Here is a 26904-nt window from a genome sequence, read left to right on the forward strand (position 1 = left end):
AGGCGGCGGGCGGGCATACGCGTGGAAACGTGACGGCGCAGAGACCAGTGCCCGAAATCTGGATTCACTCTTCGTCTTCCCCTTATCCCTCTTGTTTGTCTTCCCACTCCGCCCGATTCCTGAAAGGGACAGCATCCCCCCCTCTCCCCCAGCTATAGTTTCCCCCACCCGCTCACGGCGGTAGCCTTGTCTCCACCAATGGGAGCGCCGCGCAGCCATGCGCGTGCGCAGTCTCGCGGCCGCCCTCTCTCGGAGCGGGCGGGCGGCGGCGGCCGGGGGTCCCCGCGGGCGGGCCGTGGCCGGGGGCTGGCGGCCGGGACGGGCCGTTGTCCGGCCGCTGTGGAGCGGCACCACCGCCGCCATGCCCGGCAGGAACAAGGCGACGTGCGGCTACGGCAGCCCGGAGCTTGCGGTGGGGCAGCAGGCCGCGGAGGGCGGCCGCGACGCCGGGGGCCGCTCGCCTCATGGGGACGAGGAGGAAGAGCGCGGAGAGCCGGTCCCGAACACAACCTCGGTGACCCCGATATCGTTAAGTCTCCCAGCGACCCCAAGCAATACCGGTGAGGGCGGGAGGGCAGTTGCGGGAGGACGAGGCGCCGCCGGGGCAGCCCAGCCGGTGGGGGCGGGCCGGGGTCTCCCCGCTCCGTGTCCCGGGCACTGCTGGGACCCCGGGGGTTGGAAGTCGGGCTGGTCCCGGTGGCCGGGGCAACTGGAGGCCTTTCTGTGATCTCTGAGGATTCCGCGAGTGTGTTCGTCCTGAAGGTGGGCTGCCCGGTGTGTGTGCGGGCACAGGACAGGATCGGCCCCTGTGCTCAGGCTGGTCGGTGCTGGGTGTTCTCGAGCCACAGCAGTACCCAATTAATCGTTAATTTGCAGCCCTCGGCCGGGCAGCTCCTCTCCGAAAGCATTAAGTGCAAAGTGCGGCTTAAGTATTTCAGAGCAGATCCCAGCTTAACAACAGTTACTCTTCGTGTTTTAGATGAGCTTTTGGGTTTTAACACAAATATCTGTGAGTTGAGGTAAAATGCTTTTTGGCTACTATTTTGCTTGTGTTTTTATTTCGATGTTTCTGAGTAATACCCCAGAAAGTGATGAAAAAGATCAGCTTCCCTGAGCACAGCCCACAGTGTCCGTGGTCCAGACACAGCGAGAGGCTCAGATGAGAACTTCAGCTGAGGTTGAGCTTGTTGGATGCTGTAAGGTAGTCTGTTCTTGAGGGGACACTCTGATAATTTCTTCCTCTAGGAGAGAAGATTATCCAACCCTTGTTAGAGCTGCTTTTTTTAAAATTTATCTTTACTTTCCATGATGTCTAATCTGTGCAGCCAGTGGAGAATCTACTGCCTGAGCCTGGAACTGAATTTTGGGTTTGCAGTGACATTGGCTGACAGTGAGATTCCCTGCTGGCTGCCTGAAGAGGAGTGTGCCCATTGGCTCAGGGAGAAACTTGCTCCCTCCCTTCTTGCCCTACTTCCTTGCTGCTTGCTCTGGATCTCTGCCTGCTGCTCCTGATGGCATTCTTACTCATGCTAGTTTGTGGCAAGCTTGTCCTCCTGCAAAGCTAGCAGTGGCAGATGCTGTCAGCTCAAGGAACTGCCTTTGCTACCTGAAGCAGCACACTGGTGGATGAAGCTTGGGAAATCCACTGAAGGCTTTCAGTACCTATTTTGAGGCTCAGGAACCTCCTCTGCATGTGAGAATTGGAGAGAGTGTTTGCTTACAATGTAAAGATAAACCAATACCAAAATCTTGCAGAAATCCTACTGTCCATTCTTAACAGAATTTTTCAGTTGGAAGCAAGAGAGTTGCATCTTTTCAGACTGATTTCCATGTGTGCAAAGTGAGCCTGGCACAGCAGAGACATTGTCCTTATGGAAAAGAAGTTCAGTACGGCTGGAAGCAAAGCCACACTGAACCAGGTGTGATGCCCCAAACCTCCTGAGGGAGTGTCCTGGCAGGTGATGGGATGGTGCTGACACACTTTCCCCTCTTCGCATCTCAGTAATGTGTGCTGCAGCCCAGTCACAGTGGGCTTAGTGTGTCTGTCTGGTGACATCAGTCTTAACTTAATGGAAAATGTCGTATTTTGCCTTCTGAAATAACGATCACAAACCCAAAAGAGCTCTGATGTAGATTGCAGGATGTATCTTCAGAAGTGGGTTTGTTGGGACAAAATATTTGTCATGATAAAAGTTTGGTTTGTTCATTAGAGCTGTAATTGTGTGATCATATTTACTAAAAATGTATGTTTTATTTACATTCATCCATATATGGAATTTCATGGTCTTGTGGTTCTTGTAATTCGGGAAAATAAAGAATTTCTCTCAGCATTTGCCATGAGCTGATACGTATTTCAATATTAACTTCTAAACAATTGTCAAAGAAAAACTTTGTGTGAGAACAATCCTGTTTAAACTTTTTCAGGAGTTTTAAACAGTATTTTTAAGAATTTGAATTTTATAATTAAGACTTATTTGCATCAGTGCTGCATAGTCCTTTAAAAAAGCAACTGGACTGTGCTTGCTTCTGTTTCTACCTTATGTGATTGCATTTTTTGTACTGTATTTTGCGTACTAGTGGATATTAATTACATTTGTCCTTTTCCATTGGACTGAAACATGGAAAAAGTAAAGAACACCTATGTCAGTGGTGCCTCTGCTCAGTATAACCTAAGCTGTTTAGATCATCCTGGAGTGAAATCCGAGAGCCTCCAACAGCGCCATGGTTCAGCCGTGTCCTTGCTGCTGGGTGCTCTCTGTCCTGTGTGCAACACCCACGAGCCTCCAGATGAGCAATGTAAAATTAGTATAATCTGCTCCATTAGCTTAATGGGGCTGTGTGGAAAGGATCAACAAGAGCTGCTGGATACACCTGGCTGAACAGCTTTATGGCTTATTGTTCCTTGGGAAGAATAGCCCCATTCTCTTCTCTGCTTTCCACCAGTGCCTGCTGCTCCCTGGGAGGCTGGGGTTCTCCAGGAGCTGTGAAAACCTGCAGAGCAGAGCTGTGTGTGGAGAAGGAGGTGCTGGTTGTGCTGGAAGGTGCTCTCTGCAACTTTGGCTCTGAGCTGCCAGAGGCTGAAGCACCCACGTGTGCAGTGTGTGTTTTAGGACATTCAGGAGTGCTGCAGCTGTGCAGTGGGACACGTGTACGTGATGGGAATGGTTAGCAAATGTGCTTTCAGAATGCAGGAGGATTAACTTTGTTCCCAGACATGAGCGTGGATCCATCACTGTCTGTGCCTTCTGTAGTTCATCAGAGCATCCCTACAAGTTACACACTGTGCTGTTGTTTGAATGAGTCAAAATGCACTTGTGCTTGCTTTTTTTTTTTTTTTTTTGAGCAGATTTGTTCTGCTCAGCAGTCCTGCAGCAAGGAAACTGGGTGTGTTCATGGTCATGAAACCCTGGCCCAGAGTAAGCACTGTCATTTCCCCTTGGGTGACTGGTCATGAGTCATAACCTTAACACAACTATTAGATGTTTGTTCATTAGCTTTTTTCATAGGCTTGGTAGTCCAAGAGCTGTGTCCACATTGCAAGGTTCTGACCTGGTATAAACTTGGGGGTTGGACTAGATGACCTCTAAAGGCCTCTTTCAACAAAGACTATTCTGTGATTCTGTGTTCTGTAACTCAGATTTTTCTGGGAGTGTGGGATGTGACCATGGGTTTGTTTTATTCTAGCTTGCTTTTTTTTTGTTTTTTTTTTTTTTTTTTGCTGTATCAGATACCACAGGTCTCTCTATCACACTAGTTTATAGGATGGAATGAAGTATTTTCTGGACCCAGCATTCCTATCTTTCTGCAGCTGGTGTGTTAGCCAGTGCAAGCTCCTGGGAGGGGTGCTCTGGCTAATTTGACAAATTGTGATTCTATTCCAGATTTGATGGTAGATGAATACGAATGAGAGTTCTTGTAGTGCAGAGCATTGGTGCTTGCAGTCCTCAGTATGAAAAGCTGTAGAAGGGTGCTGCACAGAGGGCTTTTGGGGTTTTATTTATATATGTACGCACAGTATAAAAACCTCTGTGCATATATAAACACACACACAGAGAACTGTGTTGCTTCTTGATAGGAACCCAGCCAATTCCCTGTGACTTGTTCTGTGGAGCCTGCAGAGGAGTTCTCTCCTTTCTAACACTTGCCCGCTACATCTGCTGACCCCATTTAATAGAAGCCATTGATGAAAACAAATCAAATACTCTGGGGCCTACTTAGAAGCAAAGATTAAGATCTTCATTCTGTCACATCATACCAGTTTCCAAGAGCCTGCCAGGCCTAAAAGATGATTGAAGTTTGGGTTTGCCTATTCTGAGTGCATGAAGTGAATGCTAATAGCTTAAATATTTCACAAAGAGAGAAATAAAAGCCAAAATCAGTGAGCTTGACCTTATGGGGAGAGGGGCTTCTGCTACTGTGCTGAACTACTTCTTATTCCTAGAGCTGTTGAGTAGCAGAAGAGTGTTTTACTTTCCTGCTATAAAACTGCTCACAGTCTTGGCTACCATTAGATTTTCACAAGGAACTCACTCTCAAAGTATTACAGGAAATAATGAAATTTTTGCAATTCTGAAAATTCAGACCTAGGAAATGAACATATTCATTGCAAATAATTATTCTTTCAGGTATATCAAACTGCAGAATGGCTTATGTGCACTTTTGATTTCGGATTTGAATTACTTGGATGGTGCCCCAACATCTTCAGAGGAGGAGGAGGAGGAGAATGATGATGATGATTCTGAAGAGGGCAGTGATGAATATGATGACTCTGGAGCTGAGATCGAAGATGGTAGAGAAGATGATGAGGACTGTGATGAGGGGGATGAGAGTGAGAACAGTGATGGAGATAATGAGGATTTCAATGATTCTGATGACAGTGAATTAGAAGAGCTGGCTGATAAGGAAGAGACAAGAAAGAGAGGTTGTTCAGAAAAGCAGGTATGTACTTAAAGCTGTAGGGTGCAAAAATATATAGTGAGCTTTCTTGAGGTCTGAAACCTTGTGATCAGGCATTTGGATGAGACTTTTTTATTGTGCCTGTCCCAATTGATTCATCTTGTACTTCTGTCATTTTCCTGAGGTGTTTCTTGAAGCAGCTTTTACTGAGAATGTCGTATTTTCTCTAGTCTGCAGCAGCCCTCTGTGTTGCTGTTGGCAGCTTCTCTGATCCTGAAGATCTGCCTGGATTAGCACACTTCCTGGAACATAGTATGTATCTGCTCCTATTTCGTCTTCTCCAGCTTCAGTGGAAAATGGGTGCTATGTAGCTCTGCATTTTTGAAGTATTTAGTATAATTTCCTAATTTGGCTATTTGAGAATTTATTTTCATGACTTTGTGGCTTTCTACAAATACTGACTTAGTAAGGAGTTTTTGATATGGGGGAAGGCGTCTCCCCCTTTGGCAGGCTATGCCTTAGCCTATATCAACATTATTTGTTACCCATTAAATTGAGGGGAATTATGTTACCTGTGGCTTTATAGACCACGCTGGAGATCTTTGTCTCCTAGTAAAGGGTGATGAATTAGTAATGCAGACACAGAAACCACGTGAAGTTTCTGAGCAGATGAGTCTCAAAATACTGCTCTTGCCTGGTTGAGACCAGGCCTGCCTGGGAGGGCACTGTCAGAGGCAAACTGCAGCAGTTACTGGGCAGATCACCCAGGCTGTTGGTATTCAGTAGTTTCCTCTGCCTTCGAGCTGTGGGTCAGTCATAGAGGGGTTGCTATAGCTGCAGTTTGGAATAACAAATAAATGTCATCTTGGCACTGTTGGTGATTTTTTGTTGCAGTGGTTTTTATGGGCAGTTTGAAGTACCCAGATGAGAATGGGTTTGATGCATTCCTGAAGAAACACGGGGGTGGCGACAATGCCTCGACGGACTGTGAGAGGACAGTGTTCCAGTTTGATGTGCAGAGGAAGTACTTCAAAGAAGCCCTGGATAGGTAACTTTGTATGAATGGTGATTAGGTGTTAGTTAATGTCTGTATGTGCCTCAGGAGCTTGGGTGTAGCTGTCCAGTTCTTCATTTTGGAGTGATCAAGGCTGCTGCTGAACTTCCATAGCTACCTGCACTAGAGCAGTGATACTGAATATAGGGAAATGCTGTTTCCCTTTGAATATGTTGCTGGTTTTTTGCTGTGGAATTATGTAGGACCCATGTTTAAGTCTTAATGAATGCAGCTCCTTGGTTGTTTTGGCACTCTTAAACTAGTAGTGACTGGGGAAATGTTACACAATGTGACAACTGATCAGAGGGCAAGTGCTCCCAGAATCCCAGCAACTCATCCTTTGAAATATCTGTCCTGGTAGAGTTACTGTTTTTTCTAAATTGTTGTTAGTTTGTTTCAGGCAGTCTTCAAAGATATGGTACAATGTGTGTCTCAAAGGGAAACATTTAACCCAGTGCAGGTTATTCACTGCTGAATATATCTTTTGCCAGAAAGTGCTTAACTTGCTCTTTTGTGCTGTTGGAACATCAGAGCTCCGCTGGTTGGCATGGTTTCCTTTAGTGAGAGGAATTTCTCATTCATGGGGGCATAGCTGAATATTCTTGATGCCATGAAATACCTCAGGAGGAGAGTAGGCTCCACTGCAAATTCACTTTGACATGAGAGCAAGTGTTTGCACATTTTTCCAAGTATAACCTAAATTTTACTTTACTAGGCCAATTTCAGCTTCCACTTGCAGATTAATCCAGTTTTTTTAGATGTTTGGAAGTGTGAAGAATCAAAAAAATATAATTGCAATCTGTCACAACAGCTTGCTTAGTGCAGAGGAAAACAGAAATTAGGAGTTCTGTAGAACAGCTTCTCATACAAAGGAGATAAATAAGTGCTGAGGATGAATTCTGCTCATTCAAGCACTTGTGGATCTGAAGAAATGGAAAGACATCACCTTTCAGTTGTCTGTAGAGTAATAGGTCTTCTAGCCATAGAACTCCATCAGGAATATGTTACTTTTAACCTCTTATTACCTTTAACGTTTTGCTCCAGTCAGTTCAGTTTTTAATTAAAAAACCTCAGCAAATAAAACAGAACTATTAGATTCTCTGGCAGCCTTCTGCAGAGTCTCCATGCACTGCAGATCTGTCCCTTTCCAGTGCTCTGCTCTCTGTGGATACAGAAGAAATTTATTTGGATTACAACACTGACTTTTATAGTAGATAATAAAATTGTAATGGATATAAAATCTTGTGTTTTACAGTTTATTTCCTGGGGTTAGGAAGAAACTTCCCCTGTGATCATGTTGTTCGTGAGGAACAACTGGGCATTTCCTCTGAAGCATGTGATACTGGTCCCTCTTAGATCCAAGAACCAGACTAGGTGGATCACTTGTCTCATCTGGTGTGATCGTTCTTAGGACATAAAGGCAGATAATCCTGGCACATCACTATCATATCCTACTGGATCCAACCAGTCCAGTCCCACTCTGTGGAGCTGGCAAGCCCTGCCCTTTGCTTTCTGATGGTATCACAAAACTGGCTTTTATCTTTCTTTAAGACCTTATAGTCAAGAATGACATAATTTGTAGTAAGACAAGCAACTTTACAAAGCAAAATAATAGATGTTGGATTTAATTGCTGGTTTTTGCCCTAGCTTAATAGACACTGAAGACAAGTATATGAATTTTTCTGTTCCATAGGTGGGCACAATTCTTTATTCACCCGTTAATGATCAGGGATGCAATAGATCGAGAAGTGGAGGCTGTAGACAGTGGTAAGTAAGAGAGTCTTTTTCTGTGTATTTAAAATAAAATCTACTTTGTAACGCTATTTATTGTGTTCTGTGTTGAACTACCCTTCCGATCACTTCAATCACGTTCACCTAACTCATCAGAGAGATTACACTCTTGAAGTTTTGTGGACATCAATGGCTTTTAGAGGAAGAAAGACTGGATGTAGTGCCAGCACTGCGAGAGTTTACCCTCACACTTTCATTCATTAGAAATTAATAAACTGAAGTGGTTTGGCAGTAACTGGCAGGGCACTTACATGAGCATATGGATGCTCTGCAGTCAACAAAAAATGCCTTTAGCTCCAGCACAGCCCCAGTGCTCTTTCCAGTCTTGTGCAGAGTTAATACAATGAGTTGAGGTGATTTTACTTCTCTCCTTATTCTAACACCTGAATAACCACAAAGTCACTTCCCAGAAAGAAATTAAACCAGGTGTAGAAGTGAGTGGAGTGTTGATTTTCTAATATGTGATGGATACTCCCAGACTGCCTATAAAATGTCACTATTTTAGGAAAAAAATGTTATTAGCAGATATCCCAACTGGTTCAAATATTTATTCCAAGTCATTGTCTTTCTCTATCTTCTGGCAAGGAAAAGTGGGTGATTTGATATTTGAATTTAGATAAAAGTCAGTGTAAACAAGGACCTGCCTTTGAGGTAAGGTGTGGTTCTTCAACAGCTTCAGCCATTTTACACCTTGGTGGTGCAGAACCAGCCCTTCCCTTGCAGTGACACTATGGTAATGTGCTGCCCAGCAAATGGTGTCAGCTTGCTGAACTGGCTGCTGGAGAACCCAGCCAGAAGAATTAGTTTACAGCTCTGCTGCACATGTTTCTTATTACCAGCAAAACAGGAACAGGAAAATGCAGTTCAGGAGGGTAAATTGATTTTGGCAGAGCCCCATATTTAGATTGGTGTAAACTGGTTGTAAAAGTGCATTTTTGGAAACTATCTTACCTTTTGTTATTAGGCTAGAGGTTGTTCTGTGTGATACATGGTAGAAGCAGGTTTGTAATTGTTCTCCGGCTCTTTCTGCAGAGCCTGATCCTGTATAATTTTGATGGCCTTTTGTCCCCATTGAACTTAACATAGAGCATTCAGACAGGGCAACTGAGGGTTTTACATGCTTTTCCTTCTTATCCCTTTCTTTACTTCTCAGCAATGAGCTGTGGTTTTCCTCTTCTCTTAAATTTTTTTACTGCTAGCAAATCCTCTTTCATATCCTACTTCACTACTTCATCATATATAAAAAGAAATTTCAGGCTGCATCTGTGTGGTATGTCTCCTTTTCAGTTTGGCTGGGATTTGTGCTTTGTTTTGTGGGAACATGACCTCAAACTTTGATGCATGCCACTGCAAATTCTTTAAATTAACAGAGTATCAGCTAGCAAGGCCTTCCGATGCAAACAGAAAGGAGATGTTATTTGGGAGTCTTGCCAGGCCTGGACATCCTATGAAGAAATTTTTTTGGGGTAAGTCCTGAATTTCTGTTATAAAATGGTAATGATACTTAAACTTTTAACCGCCTAGAAGTTTGAGTGGTTAGATGCACTAATACGAACTATCATATCACAGCAACCATTAGCCTTGTTCAGAAGAATTAGAGCAATTACCCATTTTACAGGAAAATGGTTGGGAATAAAAGCAGCTGTCTCCTTTTTAAGATACTTTCCATTCTGGTACTGCTTTTTGCTGATGTTAAAGCTGGTTTGCCCGAGGTGTATAATCATGGAACTTTCTGTTAACACAAAGGTGGTGCTCTCTGATTCATCTCCGTCTTGCTTAAGCTTGGTTTTTTTGCTATTGGAATTTCCTGGAAAAAACAAATTATCTCTGGGTTTATGTCTAAGGAGGCTTTTCAAAGTAAATAATTCACTGTTGAACTTCCAGGATTTAGACCTTCACAGCCATGTGAGTGGAACAGAATGAGAATTTGTCCATCTCTTGGACAATCCAGTCCTTGCTCCCTCCCCCTTGTGGTGCTGGTGAGGGTGTAAATAGCAGTGTGATGGATATTAGAGTTACCAGCTTTGAAATGTAACTCATTTTCATAAATTTCTATGGTGACATACACTGAACATCATATTTCCCCCTCTTTTTCCCTTTGCTGTTCTGCAAGTTCCATTGGTGAGGGAAGAGCTGGTAACACATAGTCAGCTGTGCAGCCTGTGGGAGATCTGTCCTTCCTTGTCATAGAAATATTGGCTGTTCTTAGGATAAGAACCAGAAAGCAGAAGATACTAAATTTCAGTTAGCATTCCTTTAACTTCAAATTTCTATTAAGTGTTTTTAATGTGCTTTACCATGACTAGACTTAGGGAGGAAAACAGATTCTCAGTATGGGTGGTCTTGCTGTAAGCACTGTGTCATTAACTAACCCTGCCTCCCCTTTGATGTTTGCAGGTAATGCAGATACGCTCAAACACGAGCCCAAAATGAACAATATTGACACCTACACCAGGCTGAGGGAATTCTGGCAGCGCCATTACTCTGCTCACTACATGACTTTGGTTGTCCAGTCTAAAGGTACCATGAGCTGCTCCTTAGAAACAGCCTCATTGCTGCTGTTGGTGCTTTTGGAACCAGTCCATCTGTAGCCCAAGCCAGTCTAGTGGCTTGTCCAGTCCTGCAGAGGGTATTTATATGTAGATTTTAGCCTGGTTTCCAAATGAAACAAGACCTGAGCAATTGTGCTGTGTTATTGTCATCCTGCCACTTCTTGAGAAACCTTTTACTGAAGCTGTTGAATGGGTCCCACATTAACTCAGAAGGGAAAATCTCAAAGATAACATTTCAGAAATAATCTTGTAGCAATGAAGAGACAGACCACTCGAATTAATGCTGCTGATTTCTCTGTCATCAAGAGTGAAACTGCACAGCAAGTGATGGGGAGATGGAGACTGAACCTCCCAGTTGTCTTGTTTGTCTAGGGGGAGTAGAGGTCCTTTATCCCCATAGCTTGAAAAATTCTATGCAAATGGATTTGAGTTTTATTTCAGCAGAGAGCTGCAGACATATGGGTTGTTTCTGCTGAGAATAGAAGAAACACATTTCTTAGAAGTTATTCGAGTTAGGTTTGTATTTAGGGAAGGGTTTTGTCGAATGCTAAAACTGATTGCAATTCCTATGTCTAAAATGGGGAGATGGTAATAATGGAGGCAGTATTTATTTTCTTTTCCTTTGGTTTTAATTTTGGTCTAGATAAAAGTACTTAGGGTGCTGAATGCCTCTTGAACAGTCATTAAGCCAGTGATGGATTGTAATATTTACTGTGGTGGTTGGGAAGAAAATGGTGGTAACTGATAACCAGCCAGGTCAGCTTTGTATTTCCTTCTCTGTTAAAACAAAGCCAACAGTGAATCCTCCCCCGACCCCATCCAGCCTTTTTTACTGCTATTCTTTACATGTGCAGCATCACTTTGGCAATTCAGAATGCTTGCTTAAACAAGCAGTTTTCAAGTTTTTATTCTAAAAACCATTAAACTTCTGGTTCTTGACTCATATCCCTTAGAAAAGAGGATGGAGAGAAGAAATCTTTAGCACTGCAGGACTGCATTTGAGGGGTAAAACATCTGTGTATAATCTGGAGAGTCATGGAATGAGTTGCAAGTACTGGTGATTTTGTAGATCCCTGAGACAGTAATTCCTTCTCACAGTCACTCCAGACACTACTGAACTTTAAATCCCGGTTGTGTCAGCCTGGGATTTGAGCACTATACAAACCCAGAGCTGTGACCATGGGTACAGCTTGGCAAATGTTAAGAATTGGCTCAAACCAACAGCTTTGAAGTTTATAATTTAGAACTTTACAATTTTCAAATACACTGACTTGCAGCCTCTTTGAAATAACTGGACTGGTGAGATAGTTTGTCTTAAATCTTCTGGAAATTGCATTTCTGTCTTTCTTCTCTCTTTTTTAGAAACACTGGATACGTTGGAAAAGTGGGTGACAGAAATCTTCTCTGAGATCCCAAATAAGTAAGATTCTTTTGATGCATAAAGACATTGCTGATGATACAATTATCTGGTCTTAAAATGACATTTAAAAAAAACCCCTTACTGGAGAAACAAAGGAAATTACCATTTGTTAATTAACATTCTTATCTGGAAAAAAAAAAAGGCAACTTTTTAAATTAAAGGCCAGCCTCAATTGTTCCAGGAAGAGTTTGTTTCTGCTTAACAATTATTTAGGCTGTGAGCTGTGTGGTGCTAACTTAAAGCAGTGTTTGCTTAATATGTGCTGATGCCTTGATTTTATGATAAGTCATTCAAACCTAGATTATCATTTCACATTGCTTATCTTTGCTTTGTGTCAAAAGTAATTAGAAGCAAATTAATTAACACCATATCTAGTATTTAACTGTCATCCTTAGGGTTGCAGTCGGTTAGAAATAAATCTTTTTTTAATGGCTCCCTCCAGTATGCTCTCTAGAAAGGGGGTTCTGCAAAAGCTTTGCTAACTTGAAAAGTGTTTTATTTCCTTTTTGCAAGATGTTTGTTTCTGTGGTTCTTGGAAATGCTCTTGTGAGGCTAATGCCATTCAGAGACACATTTGTCTGTCCTGGCCACCCCCCTCCTCATCCCTCCTGCCTCACAAGACAATCCATCAGGATTCCTTGAGTCCAGGTGAATTCAGGAGGTTGTTTACTGTACTTGGCTGTACAAAAGCAAGTTCTGTGCTGTTACTGCCCTGTACAGAAGGAAGGGGAGATGTTGGTGTGGTATCTATATGTTGGTTAATTGCTCAGTTGTGTGGGCAGAGTGCCAAGCTGCCTCCCAGGGTACCTCCCTAGGGCTGGGGGGATGCTGGGCTGCACCTTTGGGAAAGGGCCATTTTCAGGCTCCCTGGTGTCCTGCAGAGCTGTGCTCCTTATGGCTTTGAATATCTCAGTGTAGCCTTGAACCCCTGCCAGTAACATCACACTTCCATTTTGCTTTCAAGTGGTTTACCCAAACCCAGCTTTGACCATCTGACTCAGCCTTTCGACACACCAGAATTTCACAAGCTTTACAGAGGTAAGTGAAATAGATTCAAATGTTTTGAATACTTGAATATGGAAAGAAATTTTCTCTGGGTGATCCAGATACTTTGTAGAGTAGTTGTGTGTGGTTTTGAATAGCTTTTAACTATTCTTTCTGCATTATGTGAAATTTATCTCTGTCTGATTGTGTGTATTTATAATTAATCCATTTATTTGTGTCCAGTTGTTCCAATCAGGAAAGTTCATTCACTGACCATCACTTGGGCACTTCCCCCACAAGAACAGTATTACAGGTACACTGTGCTGCATTTTACTTCTACCATGTTTATGCTGAGAATAATTTATTGACTTCCACAACAAACCAAAAGAATCTCATTTATTTTCCTAACAGATTACTTTGGTTCAGCTAGGGGGGGCATTTAAAAAATGAATTAAACTGATACAGATATAGTTCCCTTTCCTCACTGACTCAGATCAGTCATTATGTCCTGAACTCCCACATTTTTAGCTTATTATCTTAATTCTGCCTGAAAATGAAAAACTTGCCCTGAAGAAAGAGACAGTGCATATTTTAGTCATTAGCCCAGTGATTTGAGGCCTTTCTGTGAAATGTGTTGCCTCCTGGCATCTAATCTCCTTCAAACTTTCTCTTAGGGTGAAGCCTCTTCATTATATTTCCTGGCTGGTGGGACATGAAGGCAAAGGCAGTGTTCTTTCTTTCCTTAGGAAAAAGTATGTGGTTTTTAAGCAAAGTTATTAAATGCTTTGATCTCATTCAAATACAGATAAAGTCTATTTTGTGTATTTATATTTTCTATAAAAGGAGGCCAAGCCTGCCTTTTTGTATCAGTGTTTTGTAGTGATATTCTGTAAGCTGATGATAAAACCAAGTAAGAAATAAATGGGTTTTGTGTCTGTGATTCATGGATCAGCAGTATCTGTGACTGATCTTTGAGATCTCCAAAAGATAACTTAGCTTTTTCACTGTTTTTCTTAAAGTCTGTATCCTGAGGTCACATCCTTAAGCTAGAAAAGCTTTGTGTAAACTGTCAATGGATTGAAAGCCACTGAAATATAGCTGTGATATGCTGCTTGTAACTAAGCTCAAACAAAGCTGAAATTATTAATTAATAAGTAACTCTTCCATAGGTTTTGGGCCCTTGCATTATATGGAGGAAATGGAGAGACAGGATTTGAACAGAACTCCACTTACTCCATCTTCAGCATTTCTGTGACTTTGACTGATGAAGGTTACAAGCACTTCTACGAGGTATGGTTTCCTGCAGGTTGTTATTCCTGCTGTTTCCCTAATGTCTGGAAAAATGAAGTATAATCTTCATTTCTGTCTGCAGGTGGCCCACGTTGTATTTCAGTACGTGAAGATGCTGCAGAAGAGGGGGCCAGATCAAAGGCAAGTGTTTGCCACTCCAGCAGATATTTGTGGTGGTGTCCTTTTCCATTATCCTGTTATTTGTAGTGTTTGCACCCTTTGTGGAGTTACTAGAGCATAAACAGGGAGTCAGTAGTAAAGCTTGTCTGTGTTTATGTTTATTTAGCTTTCTAAATGTTTATGCTTGTTTCTTGGTGCTTTTAGTTTGACTTACAGTGATCTGATTCCCTCAGTTTAGTAAGCTGAACTAGTGTAGATGTCAGGTGCAGTTTTGTGTTCATTTTAAATGAGTTTATTGAGCCAGGTCTGTGGAAGTCAGGACTGCGGTGTTCTGGTGTTAACCTTTATGTTAATTTGGTATCAGATTCTGACTCTTTGTAGTTAACTCTCTTTGTCTTTGAAAAATAGAAGAACTTTCTGCCAGTTCCAAGAAATGCCATTTTGAGAAGTGCATTTAATAGTGGCTTCTGTGTCTTTTACCTGAATGAATCACTGATCTCACCATTGATGCCTTTCCTAGAAGGCTCCTTGTTTAAGATTCTTGGTAAATGTTGTGGAATAATGGAGAAAATTCACTTTTATTGTCTTCTTTCTCTTTTGCAGAATATGGGAAGAAATACAAAAGATTGAAGCTAATGAATTTCACTACCAGGAACAGGTATTTATCCACTGATTTGACATAGATAAACCATGAAAAATATTACCTTCCCATTTTGAAACACATTTTCAGTGTTCTATTTGAGAAGAAATACATTGTGCACCTTAATGAAGCTGTGTTTTGCTGAAAGAAGATGTATTCTGGGCAGAGAAATATTGAGACTATTTCCCTAACAGAATTAAATGTTGATTTTTCATTCCTTACCTGCTAGGTAGGATATTTTTCAGTTTTGGCTCTCTTACTCCTACTACCTGTAGCTATGTTCTGTTTCTTATTAGATAACTTGTTTTTTTCTTTGAATGGTACTGAAATTTCCTTTTCGGAAAACAAATCCATCCATACAAATACAACATACAGCAGGAACATAGATCTGTGTGTGCTCTTGTGACAGGGTTGTGAATCCCAGGGGCAGAAGAATGACTTAGTCATGGCACCCCAGTTTTGTGCTTGGTGGATAGAGCTGTGCTGAGGAATGATGGTCTCAGAGGCAGGGCTTGGGATAAGTGGTTAGGGGATGCCCAGAAGAGGTTTAATGTTTCCTCAGGTGTATGGTGTCTTAAGAAATCCTTGGGCATGTTTCCCACTACACTTAGAAGAGACAGATGTGTCAAAGTCAGCTCTTCTCAGGTGTGTTTTTCTCTCTGACCCAGAATCTTTACAGTGTGATGCTGGCTGGTGCAAAAACCCCAAAAGCACCCAGCAAGAATCTGAGCAGCCTGGTCCTCTAGGCAGCCTTACCCTGCTAAAAGGCAATGTGTATTTCATGTCCAAGCAGGAGAACCTCCACCTCCTCCCCCTCCCCATCATGGCAGGGAACTTGGGAAAGGAGCAGAGCCAGAGGTACTCGTGCAGCAGCAGCAGCAGCAGTTCCTTGCCTTTTACTCTCCAGGTCACTTTAAATCTTGAATTGTTGCAGGACTCTGCTTGTGTTCCCTGGAGGCAAGGAGTGCATTCTGCTGGCTCTTTAACTTAGTAGATTCCATGACTGTAAACTGTATAATCGAGGTTTCTTCTACAAAGATGATGTGTGTGAAATTTCAGGATTCTCAGAGGAGACTTAACATTGGATATGGTTATGAAATATATTTAATTTAGTAACTGAAACTAAATGCTGTAACAAGCACAGCATCCAGCTCATGCTCAACATACCTGACTAGTCAAGCTCTTCTAAGAACAGAAAATGGGTATCTTGGGTTTCTAATTATGTGACAAATAGTTTTATTTCTTTGCCTGCAGACAGATCCAGTTGACTATGTGGAAAACCTTTGTGAGAACATGCAGTTGTTTCAGAAGGAGGATTTTCTGACAGGAGACCAGCTCTTGTTTGAATACAAGCCTGAGGTAAATATTCTTTGAACTCTGATTATGTGTTTTGATGTAAGGAAAACATGTGCATACTGTGTAATACAGGCATGGGTATAGGCATTTGTAATTAAGCTTAATGCAGGCACAGGTTTTGTATTAATTGAAACATTTTTTGTATTCAGAAAGCAAATCTGTTTTGTAAGCGTGTTCTTCCTACATTCCCATTGAGAAGTCTTTGCTGGGTCAGGCAGTCAGAGCTGCATTTGAGCTGAAATAATTGTCTGTAACTTGCAGATCATTGCTGATGCCCTGAACCAGCTGAGCCCTCAGAGAGCCAACCTGGTTTTGCTGTCTGCTGCCAACGAAGGCCAGTGTCACCTCAAAGAGAAGTGGTTTGGGACTCAGTACAGCGTGGAAGGTAAAACAGCAGCAGGAGCTGAGAATGTCTGATCCATGCATTAGAGGTAGTGAAAGGATAACAACACAAAATATAAGTGCATGGAAGCAGGGAAATGAATCCTCAGTGCTTTGAGCTCACTGTTAGTCTCTGTGCCACCCAATAACTGCTCTTTGTTTGGTGCCAGTTGATTCCCACTCCTGCAGTTATTTTGGGAGGCAGAGGTCCCAGTAAGCTCCACTTGGCTGCCATTCAGGGGAAAGAACACCAACAATAGGGCACAGGGTGTTGGGCGAGCTGGGTTACTAAGGCAGACTTGATTTGCTTTTTAATAGGACTGCTTCAGTTTGGCTCCAGAAGATTTTGTGGGAAGGGTTTTAGAAAGAGTCCTGATGAATGGGGTGATCTTAAGAAACTCCTGTGATACTGCAAATCTTTCTGGAGATTAGGGAAAGATATCTTGAAATAGGATGGCCTTACCTTCCTGTTGAACTAATGCATTTCATGGTTTTTAACAGATATTGACAGGTACTGGAGTGATTTATGGGACAGTGACTTTGAGTTAAATCAGGATTTACACCTTCCAGAAGAAAACAAATACATAGGTAAGGCACCTGGGCATGAGTGAAATCTTCCCCAGTGATTTATTAGAGAATCTGCTGTGGTTTAGAAACAACCTGAACTGGTATCAACCTGTTTTTGCAAATTAAAAGGACATGAGCACTCTATTCAGGTGGGTTTTATTTACTATTGTTCTATTTATAAGCTTAAGAACTGAGTTATTTGAGGGCATATAAACTTGCAGATGATACAGCCATAATAGAGCAGGCCTCACAGTCAGTGAGAGTTAACACAGAGCTCCAGACACCTTAGAGGAGAATTTTATTTGTTTAATCCTCCTGTTTCTGAAAGCATCTAAATATCATCTCCCTTTGTTGCCAAAACCAAGTGAAATGAAAGTCAGGACTTGTGTCCTGGATGGAATGTGGTGCCACCACTTCTGCTCTGCTTCTGAGCCACTGTTCTGGTGTGGAAGTGAAAAAGAGATGTTCTTTGGGTCCAGGAAAGTACAAATAATTTAGGAAACTGGAGGGGAAAAATGTATTTTTTGATGCTTTTGAAGACTTAGATGAATTTAGCCTGATTGTATCTGTGAAACACACTAACGTGGTTTTGGTGTGGTTTTTCTCTTTATTAGCCACCGACTTTGCTTTGAAAGTTGCTGACTGCCCTGAGACAGAATATCCAGTCAAAACACTCAGCACACAACAAGGCTGCCTCTGGTACAGGAAGGATGATAAATTCAAAATCCCAAAAGGTAAATGCCTGAGGGCTTTCTGAATAGTAAGATCCTGTTTTTACCAGCTGGAATTTATTTGAAGGCAGATAACCCCGTGGTAATGTTCACCATTTAAACCAAGTGCCTGCTGCCAGCTCTTCCATGGTCCTTTTGATATGTTTATTAGCTACAATAAAAGAGAAGCAGGTGAACCAAGGCAACAAAGGCACCCTGCTGATACCTCAGGTTGAAAAGAGGAATCATTGAAATTTACTGACTTCTGAACAGTCTGTGTGGGGACAGGATTGGGCAGACAGAATATGCTGCTGAGAGAAGGGCTTGAGAAGGAAGGAGCACATTAATTAGAAGGATCATAGTCTCTTCTACAGAAAAATACAGCCTGGATCTGAGACAAGGATGTAAAGTATATTGCTGCTTTTAAGTAGAATGTCACATTTTTAGTGTCTCTTAAACAGATGTTTGGTGGAGTTTTCTTTTTCTGTTTATAGAAAATGGTTATGCCATTTGAGTATTCTGCAAAGCACAGCTTTGTTTTCTGATATTTGGTACTTCAAAGGGAAGATTTTTGGAGTAAGAAGGAGAAGATGCTTGAGTTAAAATAAGAAAAAAAAATGTTACAGATGAATGACAATTTTCATTAAACTCAAACTGTGGTCAAAGAGCAACTTGATGGAAATATATTTGACTTCAGAAAGTTGTCACTTTCTATACAATTACTCATTTAAATTTCCTTTTCCTCACCAGGTTATGTTCGATTCCATCTGATCTCTCCATTGATACAGCAGTCTGCAGAGAAGTGAGGATTATATTATTTATGCTTACCTTGCAGAGTAACTAAATTACCATACCTAGTGAAAAACCAGCGAGAGACTTTAATTTTAAGGAGGAATAGAATAAGGTGTCCTTTTCTCATGTCCTTCCACCTTCCTTGTTTTATCTGCAGTTTGGTGAGGGTGGTTCTGCAGCAGGTCTTGCCTGTAGCCAGTGGATGTGTAAGGACTTCCATGGGGTGTTATTCCCCAGAGCAAGTTTGGGAAAAGATAATGTGACAGCAGCAGTGCTCAGAGAAGGAGCTGGTCCTGAAAAGAACAGTCCAGAGTCATGTCCTGAGCATGTCCCAGGATCCTGGGAGCCTGCAGGAGCAGAGGTGGCTGCAGCACTGGGAAACAGACTGTGGGTCGGGCAGAGCTCTGGGTGTGCTGCACTTGGCTTGCCTTAGGCTGGCATTGCCACTTGTAACCGGTTCCACAGTGCTTTGTTCATAAGCCTGCCAAGACCTGCACAAATCCTGTGTTGGGAAAGCCTTTGTAAGTCTATTTTCATGACGTGTCTTAGTTTAAACTTTGAACTGGAATCCAGGCAATAACAGAAAGCTGAAAGCAGGGACTGCAGTTTCCAGGTTGCATAGCCTGCTTTGCTCTAGCTTATTATTATTTTATTACCTTGGTAGATAAATAATCATCTCATTACTCAAGTACTGAGTATAACTGAGTCTATCTGTCCCCCAATCCTTTACACAAAGTAAAATAATTTCATTTTCTGTGATTTTTTTTCCCATGTTTTGAGCATTGTCTTGTTAAAACGTGCATTCTTACCTTGAAGAAATCTTAAATCTTGTGAGGCTGTTATCTTTCACATTGCAAGGAACAGTTGAATGTCCAGATAATTTTTAAGTAGTGTTGTGTGCTTTCTGGACAAAGGGAAACTTGCATTGTGTATTTGTGGGTTTTTTTGAAAGTTTCTTTTTGAATCTCATTTTACACAAATTGCATTTCTGTTGGAGAGCTCCCTGCATGTACCATCAAACACATCGGGCTTGACTTTCCTCTTTAGTCCATCCTGTTTTTCTTTCTTTTTAACCCTCTGCCCTTTTCCCCCTGCAGCATAGTTTTGTTTGATACATTTGTAAACATCCTTTCCCACAACCTGGGGGAACCAGCTTATGAAGCAGACGTGGCTCAGCTGGAGTACAAGCTGGTGGCTGGAGAGTACGGCCTAATCATCCGAGTGAAAGGATTCAATCACAAACTACCTGTAAGCTCTGCTCATCTCCTCACTGTTTTTATGCCTGCAGCTTTGCAGGGTGTGTGCTTTTCTGGAGCATTGAATGGTTGGATGAGGTCTTTTAAATGAAAAATTTATCTCTGACAGGGTAATGCAGCAAATGTGCTGCTTTTTCTTGTGCTTACATGTATAAAGATGGAGTTGTGTGCACTTACACAAGCTCAAATTATTGACTTCAGGCTGGCTTAAGTCGTTTTTTAAGTAATAACTGTATCTCCATTAAGATTTTAACAGCTTTTCCTATAAAAAGAGCTTTGTGTCTCCATGGCCATAAAGAGGATTGGAGCCTTTCTGTCTCTAAGTTGTGCCTATTTGCGCGATGTCTGAAAACAGAATTTGTTTTCAATTTGGCTTTGGAGATCCAGCTTCTGAACATGCTCATTTTGGGTGCAGATTTTCTGTGTTGGCTTGCTGAGAGGACTGGGGGATCCCTGTTCCCATTCCCTAAATGCTGGCCATGTAAGACATGGCAGGCACAGAGAGGACAGTGATTGAAGAGGAGACAATCATCAACTTCCATTGCAAGAGCTTGGCTGGAGCTTTAAGACCATTAATCATCTGTCAGACTTATTAACAGGAGTTTTAACAGAAAAAGCCAAATATGCAAACAGCAGGGTCTGAACATTCTCTTTTTCAATCCTGAATGATGTGTCTGTTGCAATGTCATTGTGCTGGCCAGCTATAAAAGGAAAAAATGGAATATTGAATACAGAAATGTTGGGAGTTCCAGGCTAGATTTGTTTCAATAGAATGTGGAAACTCCTATTGATCTGGGATATTGAGCTTATTCACTGTGTAAAAACTCTGCCCTTCTGAAACTGTCATTTGGGATAGAATTGTTTAGCGAAGAACATCTGGCAGAATGGAGGAGTGTGCTTTAGTAATGCTGCATGTCTCAGTAATGATGATTTTACATTATTGTATAGCATTAAATTGAAATTGGTTCTTAAACCGACAAAAAACCCAGTTTAAAACCATTCTCTTTACAGCTTCTATTTCAGCTCATCATCGATTACTTGTCTGACTTCAGCTTTACTCCAGCAGTTTTTGAAATGATAACAGAGCAGCTGAAGAAAACATACTACAACATCCTCATTAAACCCGAGACTCTGGCCAAGTGAGTTCTGGGGGAGGGCAGCAGTGGCTGGGCAGCAGGTGCTGAGGCCGAGCTGAAGAGCTCAGGGATCCCTGCTCTGTGCTCACAGGGCTTGTTCCAGGCTTTGCTCATAGCTTAGGGAGCCCCAGCAGCCCTGCAAGCACCAGGTCAGACACGTGGCCAGACCGGACACCCAGGGAGCTGCTGTCCAGCAGTGACCTAGAGCCAGCAGCGGCTGCTGAGGGAGGGCACAGTCAGCCACGGGCGCCTGGGGACCCTCTCCCTGTCTGCAGTCAGGAATGGCATCTCTGGCATCCAGCAGCTCCTGATGTGCTGTGGGTTTGTTGCCCTGGTGGCACTGCAGGGATGTGCGGCTCCTGATCCTGGAGCACGGCCGGTGGTCCATGATCGACAAGTACCAGACGCTGATGAAGGGGCTCTCCATCGAGGCCCTCTCCGCCTTCGTCACGGCCTTCAAGTCCCAGCTCTTCGTGGAGGGTCTCGTGCAAGGGAACTTCACCAGCAGGGTGAGTACAGCCTTGGCAGCTGGAGTGCTTAAAATGGGCTTTAGCACATTGAACTTGGCTGCCAGCTGATGCTGCCTCTGTTCTGGCAGTCTGGAGTCTCGTGGCACTGGGCAGCTTCACCCCTAACACCTCAGGAGTGCCTCTGTGGACAAGCCAATGGCAGTCCAGAGTTGCCAGTTTGAGCAGAAGTTTCCAGGAATTTGAATTTAAACTGCAGAGAGGGAAAAATGCAGAAAAAATGCAGTAGATGCCTGTAACCTGTTTCTCCTGTTGCCACCATTTTTATATTGTGTGATGTATTGATATATTTGATATGGAGAAATTCCCACAGTGGTGCCACAGGAGGAGGTTTCCCTCAGAGCACATTTATCCTTGGAATTTGATTGCCTGCATGGTTTGGTTAAACCTCATTGAGTGTCAAACACGTGGAGTATTCACTGAAGGCTTGTAAGGACAACTGGTGCTATTTCTTTGGCTCGTGCCTTCTCCTTCTGGAGACATTACAGTGCAGAAAGCAGTGTGGAGACACTCTCTGCAGTGTGGTGCAGAGGAGGCTTGAGGGACTGGGGACAACGTGAGGGAGCAGGGATGTAGGTGGCAGCTCTGCTGTTCCTTGCTTGGGGCTCACTCTCTCAAGTGCTGCTCTAGGGTGTGTGGTTGGGAATTGGGGTAATAATCCTCTTGTAAATAAAACTGATGTCTTTGCTTTCTTCCCTAGGAAGCAAAGGATTTCCTGAATTATGTTGTTCAGTGAGTATCTTGACTCTTTAATTGCTTATTATATGGAAACTATAATCAAGATAAGATTCTTTTCTGGAGGAGGGAGTCAGAGTGGGAGTGATGCAGAAATTCCATTTTCCTCTCTGGTACTTGCAGGAGGTGGCTGTTGATGGTGGCAGTTTCAGCAGAAGTAGTCCTGGCTTGGGGAAGGGGAAAATAACATCAGACCAAGTGTGTAAATGTCAGGGTGTTGCTCTGGTTTTGGCCAAGATGTGAGCAGGTGTTTGATGTTGTGCTGTTTGTGCTCTTCCAGAAAGCTCCAGTTCGCTCCCCTGGCCCATCCCTGCCCTGTGCAGTTCCGGGTGGTGGATTTGCCAAATACCCACCTGCTCTGTAAGGTGAAAACTCTCAACAAGGGCGATGCCAACTCCGAGGTGACAGTCTATTACCAGGTAATGTGTGCTGGGGGTGTGCTGGCCTCTTCCCTCTGGCACCTGCCCATGCCCTTGAGAGCAGGCTCTGGACAGGGATGTCACAGAGGGGGCACAGACACCTCATGTGAGTACAGGCCCTGTGCCCCAAGGCTAAACCCAAGTGGGTTTCCCTCTGGGGGCATCCCTGAAACCAGCACCTTCCCTTCCTGGGCTAGTGCTGGGAGCTGAGTTAGTGCTGTGGTGACTTCCTGGTGTCCCCAACTCTGATCTTGGGGGCGGGGCTGGGCCTGTCCCCTCAGGGAAAACCAGAACTTCACATCTGTCCCTGCTGTGAATTGTCCCTCAGTGCTGCAGTGTGTGCCACAAGCCACCTTGGCCTGAACGATCACATTAAACCCACCCTAAATTCTTCATTCTCTTTCTAGTCAGGTGCCAGGAACCTGAGGGAATACACCCTGATGGAGCTGCTCGTGGTAAGTTTGTGTTTGTGCCTCCTCACTCAGCAGTGTCTTCCCTGAAACAGTGCTTGGAGCCCCCAGGGGACAGCGTGTTCCTATTGCTGCCCTTGGCTGAAGTGTTTGGGTGGGGGTCCCCAAATGCTGCAGTGATGGACAGTACAGGAGAGTGTTCTTGTAGCTCCTGCCCCACAGGACTGAGCCCTCTTAATGCAGAGGTTGTGGCTGGCCAGGGGCACTTCAGTGTCCCCATGTTCTGTGTGGAGCCCACGGGGGGCTGCAGGGCAGCATCACTTCTGCTGTAACTTTGTGCTGTTTCAGATGCACATGGAGGAGCCTTGCTTTGACTTCCTGCGGACCAAGCAGACCCTCGGGTGAGTTCACAGGGGAGGAATTCTCCTGCACCTGCTCCTGCACTCCTGTTTTTGCTGTTCTCCATTGTTTTTACTCTGGAAATCCTTCCTGGTTTATTCCTGAATTACGGTAATGGAACCCGCAACATGCACACCTCAAAACCAAAAGCACCCGTCAATACAAGCTGCAAGCCAAGTTGCTTTTGATTTCTGTAAGAATTGCATCTATTACCAGTGTGTTAACTTGGAATTATTCAGCATAAAGTTGTTCCTTCCACTTCCACACTTGGTCCCCCTTCCCCAGGGCTGTTTTCACAGCAGCTCTGTGGTGCTGAGCAGCCTCCCTCGGAGGCACCCTGCTACCTCAGGAAACTGGAGCAGGCTTTTCACAGCTCTGGGTCTCTCACTCTGCTTGGATTAGTTTGCAGGAACACAAATACTCTCCCAAGTTTAAAAGGATTTCCTAAAGCTGAGAAAACACTGAAATGCAGCAATGCAGAAAATAAAGGAAATAGGACTATTGCAAATTTAAATCTCAGATTTTTCTGTCTAAAGTACCAACACTATTTTAACTTGCAGCATGTCCTGTAAATGAAAAGTTCATTGTGCTTGTGGAATGACTTTACTGTTTCATCATTTTTTCTTTAAGCTACCACGTGTACCCCACCTGCAGGAACACTTCTGGGATTCTTGGCTTCTCAGTCACAGTGGCAACCCAGGCAACTAAATACAAGTAAGTGCTCTGTGGGGAAAGTTCTTCACTACTCCCAGCCTTGGCTGTGGGAGTCACCTGCTCACAGTTAAGAGTTCACACCTGTTTCAGGCCACTGAGGGGGTTTTTTGATTCAAGGGGATGTCAGAAGGGACATTGCTGACAGTCACAACATCCTGACTCAAAACCAACACCTGAATAGGGCAATAGCCTTAGGCTTCTTAAAACTGCAGTGGTCCTGACTTGCATAGTGAAAAGTAATTTCAAGAATAGGTAAAATATCCCCCTGCCCTCTTGAAGCTATTCTGCCAGGAGAGTTTGAATCCCGTAAATCCTGTCTAGCTGTTCTTGTGGCTCATGTTCAGCAGGCACAGCACTGTTACGGTTTTGTTCAAACCTGGGGCTTTGAACTACAGGTATTTGTCCTGCCAGAGTTGAAAGTTTATTTGAAAAATGTGCCACTTGTGAAAAATAACACTGAGTCAGTGAAAGCTTAATTAGCACCGAGTGCTGCTGCCTCTAATATTTACATTTGGACACTTCCATTACTGAGTTCTGTGTCATCAGTGAGGGTTTTAATGTGTCAGAAACCTCAGGATCCATCACATGACACTTTCTTTCAGTCTTGATCCTATAGCCCATAACTGTGTGCCAGGCCTCAGGGCTGCAGCCTCAGAGCAGGTACCCAACAGCATCTTGGCAGTGGCTCCTGCGGGTGCCTGGTCACCTGAAGTCGCTGTGTTTGAACACTACTAGTTAAATACAGCTAAAAATGAGAGACTGCCTTTATTTCCTGATACCAGGAAAAATGGACCACCAGGTGTTCTCAAATGTGTGAGCTGTTCAAGGGATGAGGGAAGTGAGCTTGTCCCAAACCTTCCCTCATCATTTGGGGGTTGCTACTTTACCCCTTAATATTGTTCTGGGGATTTTTTTTGTTTGTTTTTTCCTGCCTAATTTAATTATTTGTCTCTCTTTTAGTTCTGAATTGGTTGACAGGAAAATAGAGGAGTTTCTTTCTTGCTTTGAAGAGAAAATCAAGGATTTAAGTGAAGAGGCTTTTAGCACCCAGGTAAAACTTCACCTTGAAAAGCTCTTCTTTGAACTGTGCATTCAGTTACTGCTATCTGGTGATTTTCTGGACAAAGGCCTCGCTTTAAATCCCGCTTCTTGCTCTGTTCTGCTGTTGTTCTCTAAACCTCCATTCTCTGCCCATTTGCAGTTAAGTTCAAAATTGTTAATGTAATTTGGCTTTTCTTTCAACTGCAGTGAATGGGATGGTAAATTAAGGTAGTTTAAAACCCTTTGACACTAATTATCTTTTTCCCATGTAGGTAACAGCTTTGATAAAACTGAAAGAATGTGAAGACTCCCACCTTGGAGAAGAAGTGGACAGGAACTGGAATGAAGTGGTGACCCAGCAGTACCTGTTTGACAGGCTGGCCCGGGAGGTGGGTGTCCTGCAACTCTGGGACAGACACAAAACCATGCTGGGTTTGCAGCAGTTTCAAATGCATAAACGGGGTTTATGCAACTAGTGCCACACTGGCTCTAAAATGATGTGTTATTTTAAAAAGGTTCTTTTATGCAATGGGGGAGAGGTTGTAGAGAAAACATTTTTATGTTTAAAATGACTTGAAGCACCACTGTGCTGCTAAAACCTCCTTCCTGTGGGTTTCAGATCGAAGCTCTCAAGTCTATTACACAAGCAGACCTGGTCAACTGGTTCCAAGCTCACAGAAGCAACCAGAGGAAAGTGCTCAGTGTACATGTGAGTGTCTGTCAGCCCTGTTGCCAACTTTAATTAATCAGAGGAGAGCTGTGATGTAAATTTTACTGTGGTTATCCACATTTTCTACATTTATAAGTAGTGTTGTTGTTTGAATTGCATTTCAGTATCTCAAGTTAATTGGCAGGGCAGAGAAACACTGAATGAGATCCCAATTTCTCTTCTGGTACCTTTTTTCCAGGTGATTGGATATGGAAAACACGAAGGGGACTCAGAGGTTACAGCTGTCTCAGGACAGAACTCTTCATCTGGTGAAATACCTCAGCTTGTTTTATTGCCCCCCTCTTCTTTGATGAGTGACATTACCTCCATCAAGGACATCAAAGCCTACACATCAACTCTGAATGTTCTCCCTTACCATAAAATATTAAAATAAAACTGATACCTTGCCCTGCCCTGCTGTGTAATACAGGTGCTTTCTGCAACATCAACATTACAAACCTGTTTTTATTAAACCAGAGCTGTAGTGGTAGCCGGGATGAAGATGCCCATTCAGACACTGAGGAAGCTTTCCTCAAGTTACCAGCCAACCTCCCATCACCTTCTGAAGTTCATTAAGAAGAGACACAGCCCTGACTTCCCCAGTGGTGCCACATTCTCCTCTCCAGCCGGCTGAAGCTGTGGGCTCTGCCTTTGTGTTCAGACTGGTTTGTACCATCCCTGCAGTGCTGCAGCAGTGGCTCAACAGCAGCGACAGCTCCTCAGGAAAGGATCTGCAGCCCTCCTGGAGCAGTGACAGTGGGTGGGAGGGGGAGAAAAAGCCCAAAGCTTCCATCTCACACTGCTTTTTTAGTTTTTCTGTATGTGCAACGTAGACAAAATTAAGATGAAATCAAATAAAAGCTAGACAACTGTGGAGAGAAAAGTAGTTTGATTGCTACATCGAGCTACTTAATCATTATTAACTGTAGCAAAAGCACACAATGCAGAGGTTCCTGAAGTGCAGGCCAGGCTGGATGCAGAATCCAGAAAAGTTCTGTGGATGCT

General features: G+C 43.3%; 1 protein-coding gene across 1 annotated transcript; it reads left to right on the forward strand.

Moving 5' to 3' along the window:
* The first annotated feature begins 217 nt into the window (after positions 1–217).
* On the forward strand, positions 218–26775 carry NRDC (nardilysin convertase). Its single transcript, XM_039556580.1, is given in 32 exon segments — positions 218–491; positions 494–560; positions 4626–4938; positions 5127–5208; positions 5791–5944; positions 7644–7717; positions 9112–9207; positions 10139–10261; positions 11656–11713; positions 12678–12751; positions 12941–13010; positions 13372–13449; positions 13867–13987; positions 14070–14128; positions 14711–14765; positions 16002–16106; positions 16365–16488; positions 16986–17072; positions 17666–17785; positions 18512–18563; positions 19651–19801; positions 20821–20948; positions 21292–21454; positions 22173–22204; positions 22488–22626; positions 23034–23081; positions 23385–23437; positions 24066–24149; positions 25110–25200; positions 25463–25579; positions 25810–25899; positions 26099–26775. Coding segments are annotated over 32 exon segments (3477 nt in total). The 3' UTR covers positions 26294–26775.
* The last annotated feature ends 129 nt before the right edge of the window (positions 26776–26904 follow it).

The sequence above is a fragment of the Corvus cornix genome, chromosome 8 (assembly GCF_000738735.6).
Source record: "Corvus cornix cornix isolate S_Up_H32 chromosome 8, ASM73873v5, whole genome shotgun sequence".
In the NCBI taxonomy this organism is placed as follows: Eukaryota; Metazoa; Chordata; class Aves; order Passeriformes; family Corvidae; genus Corvus; species Corvus cornix.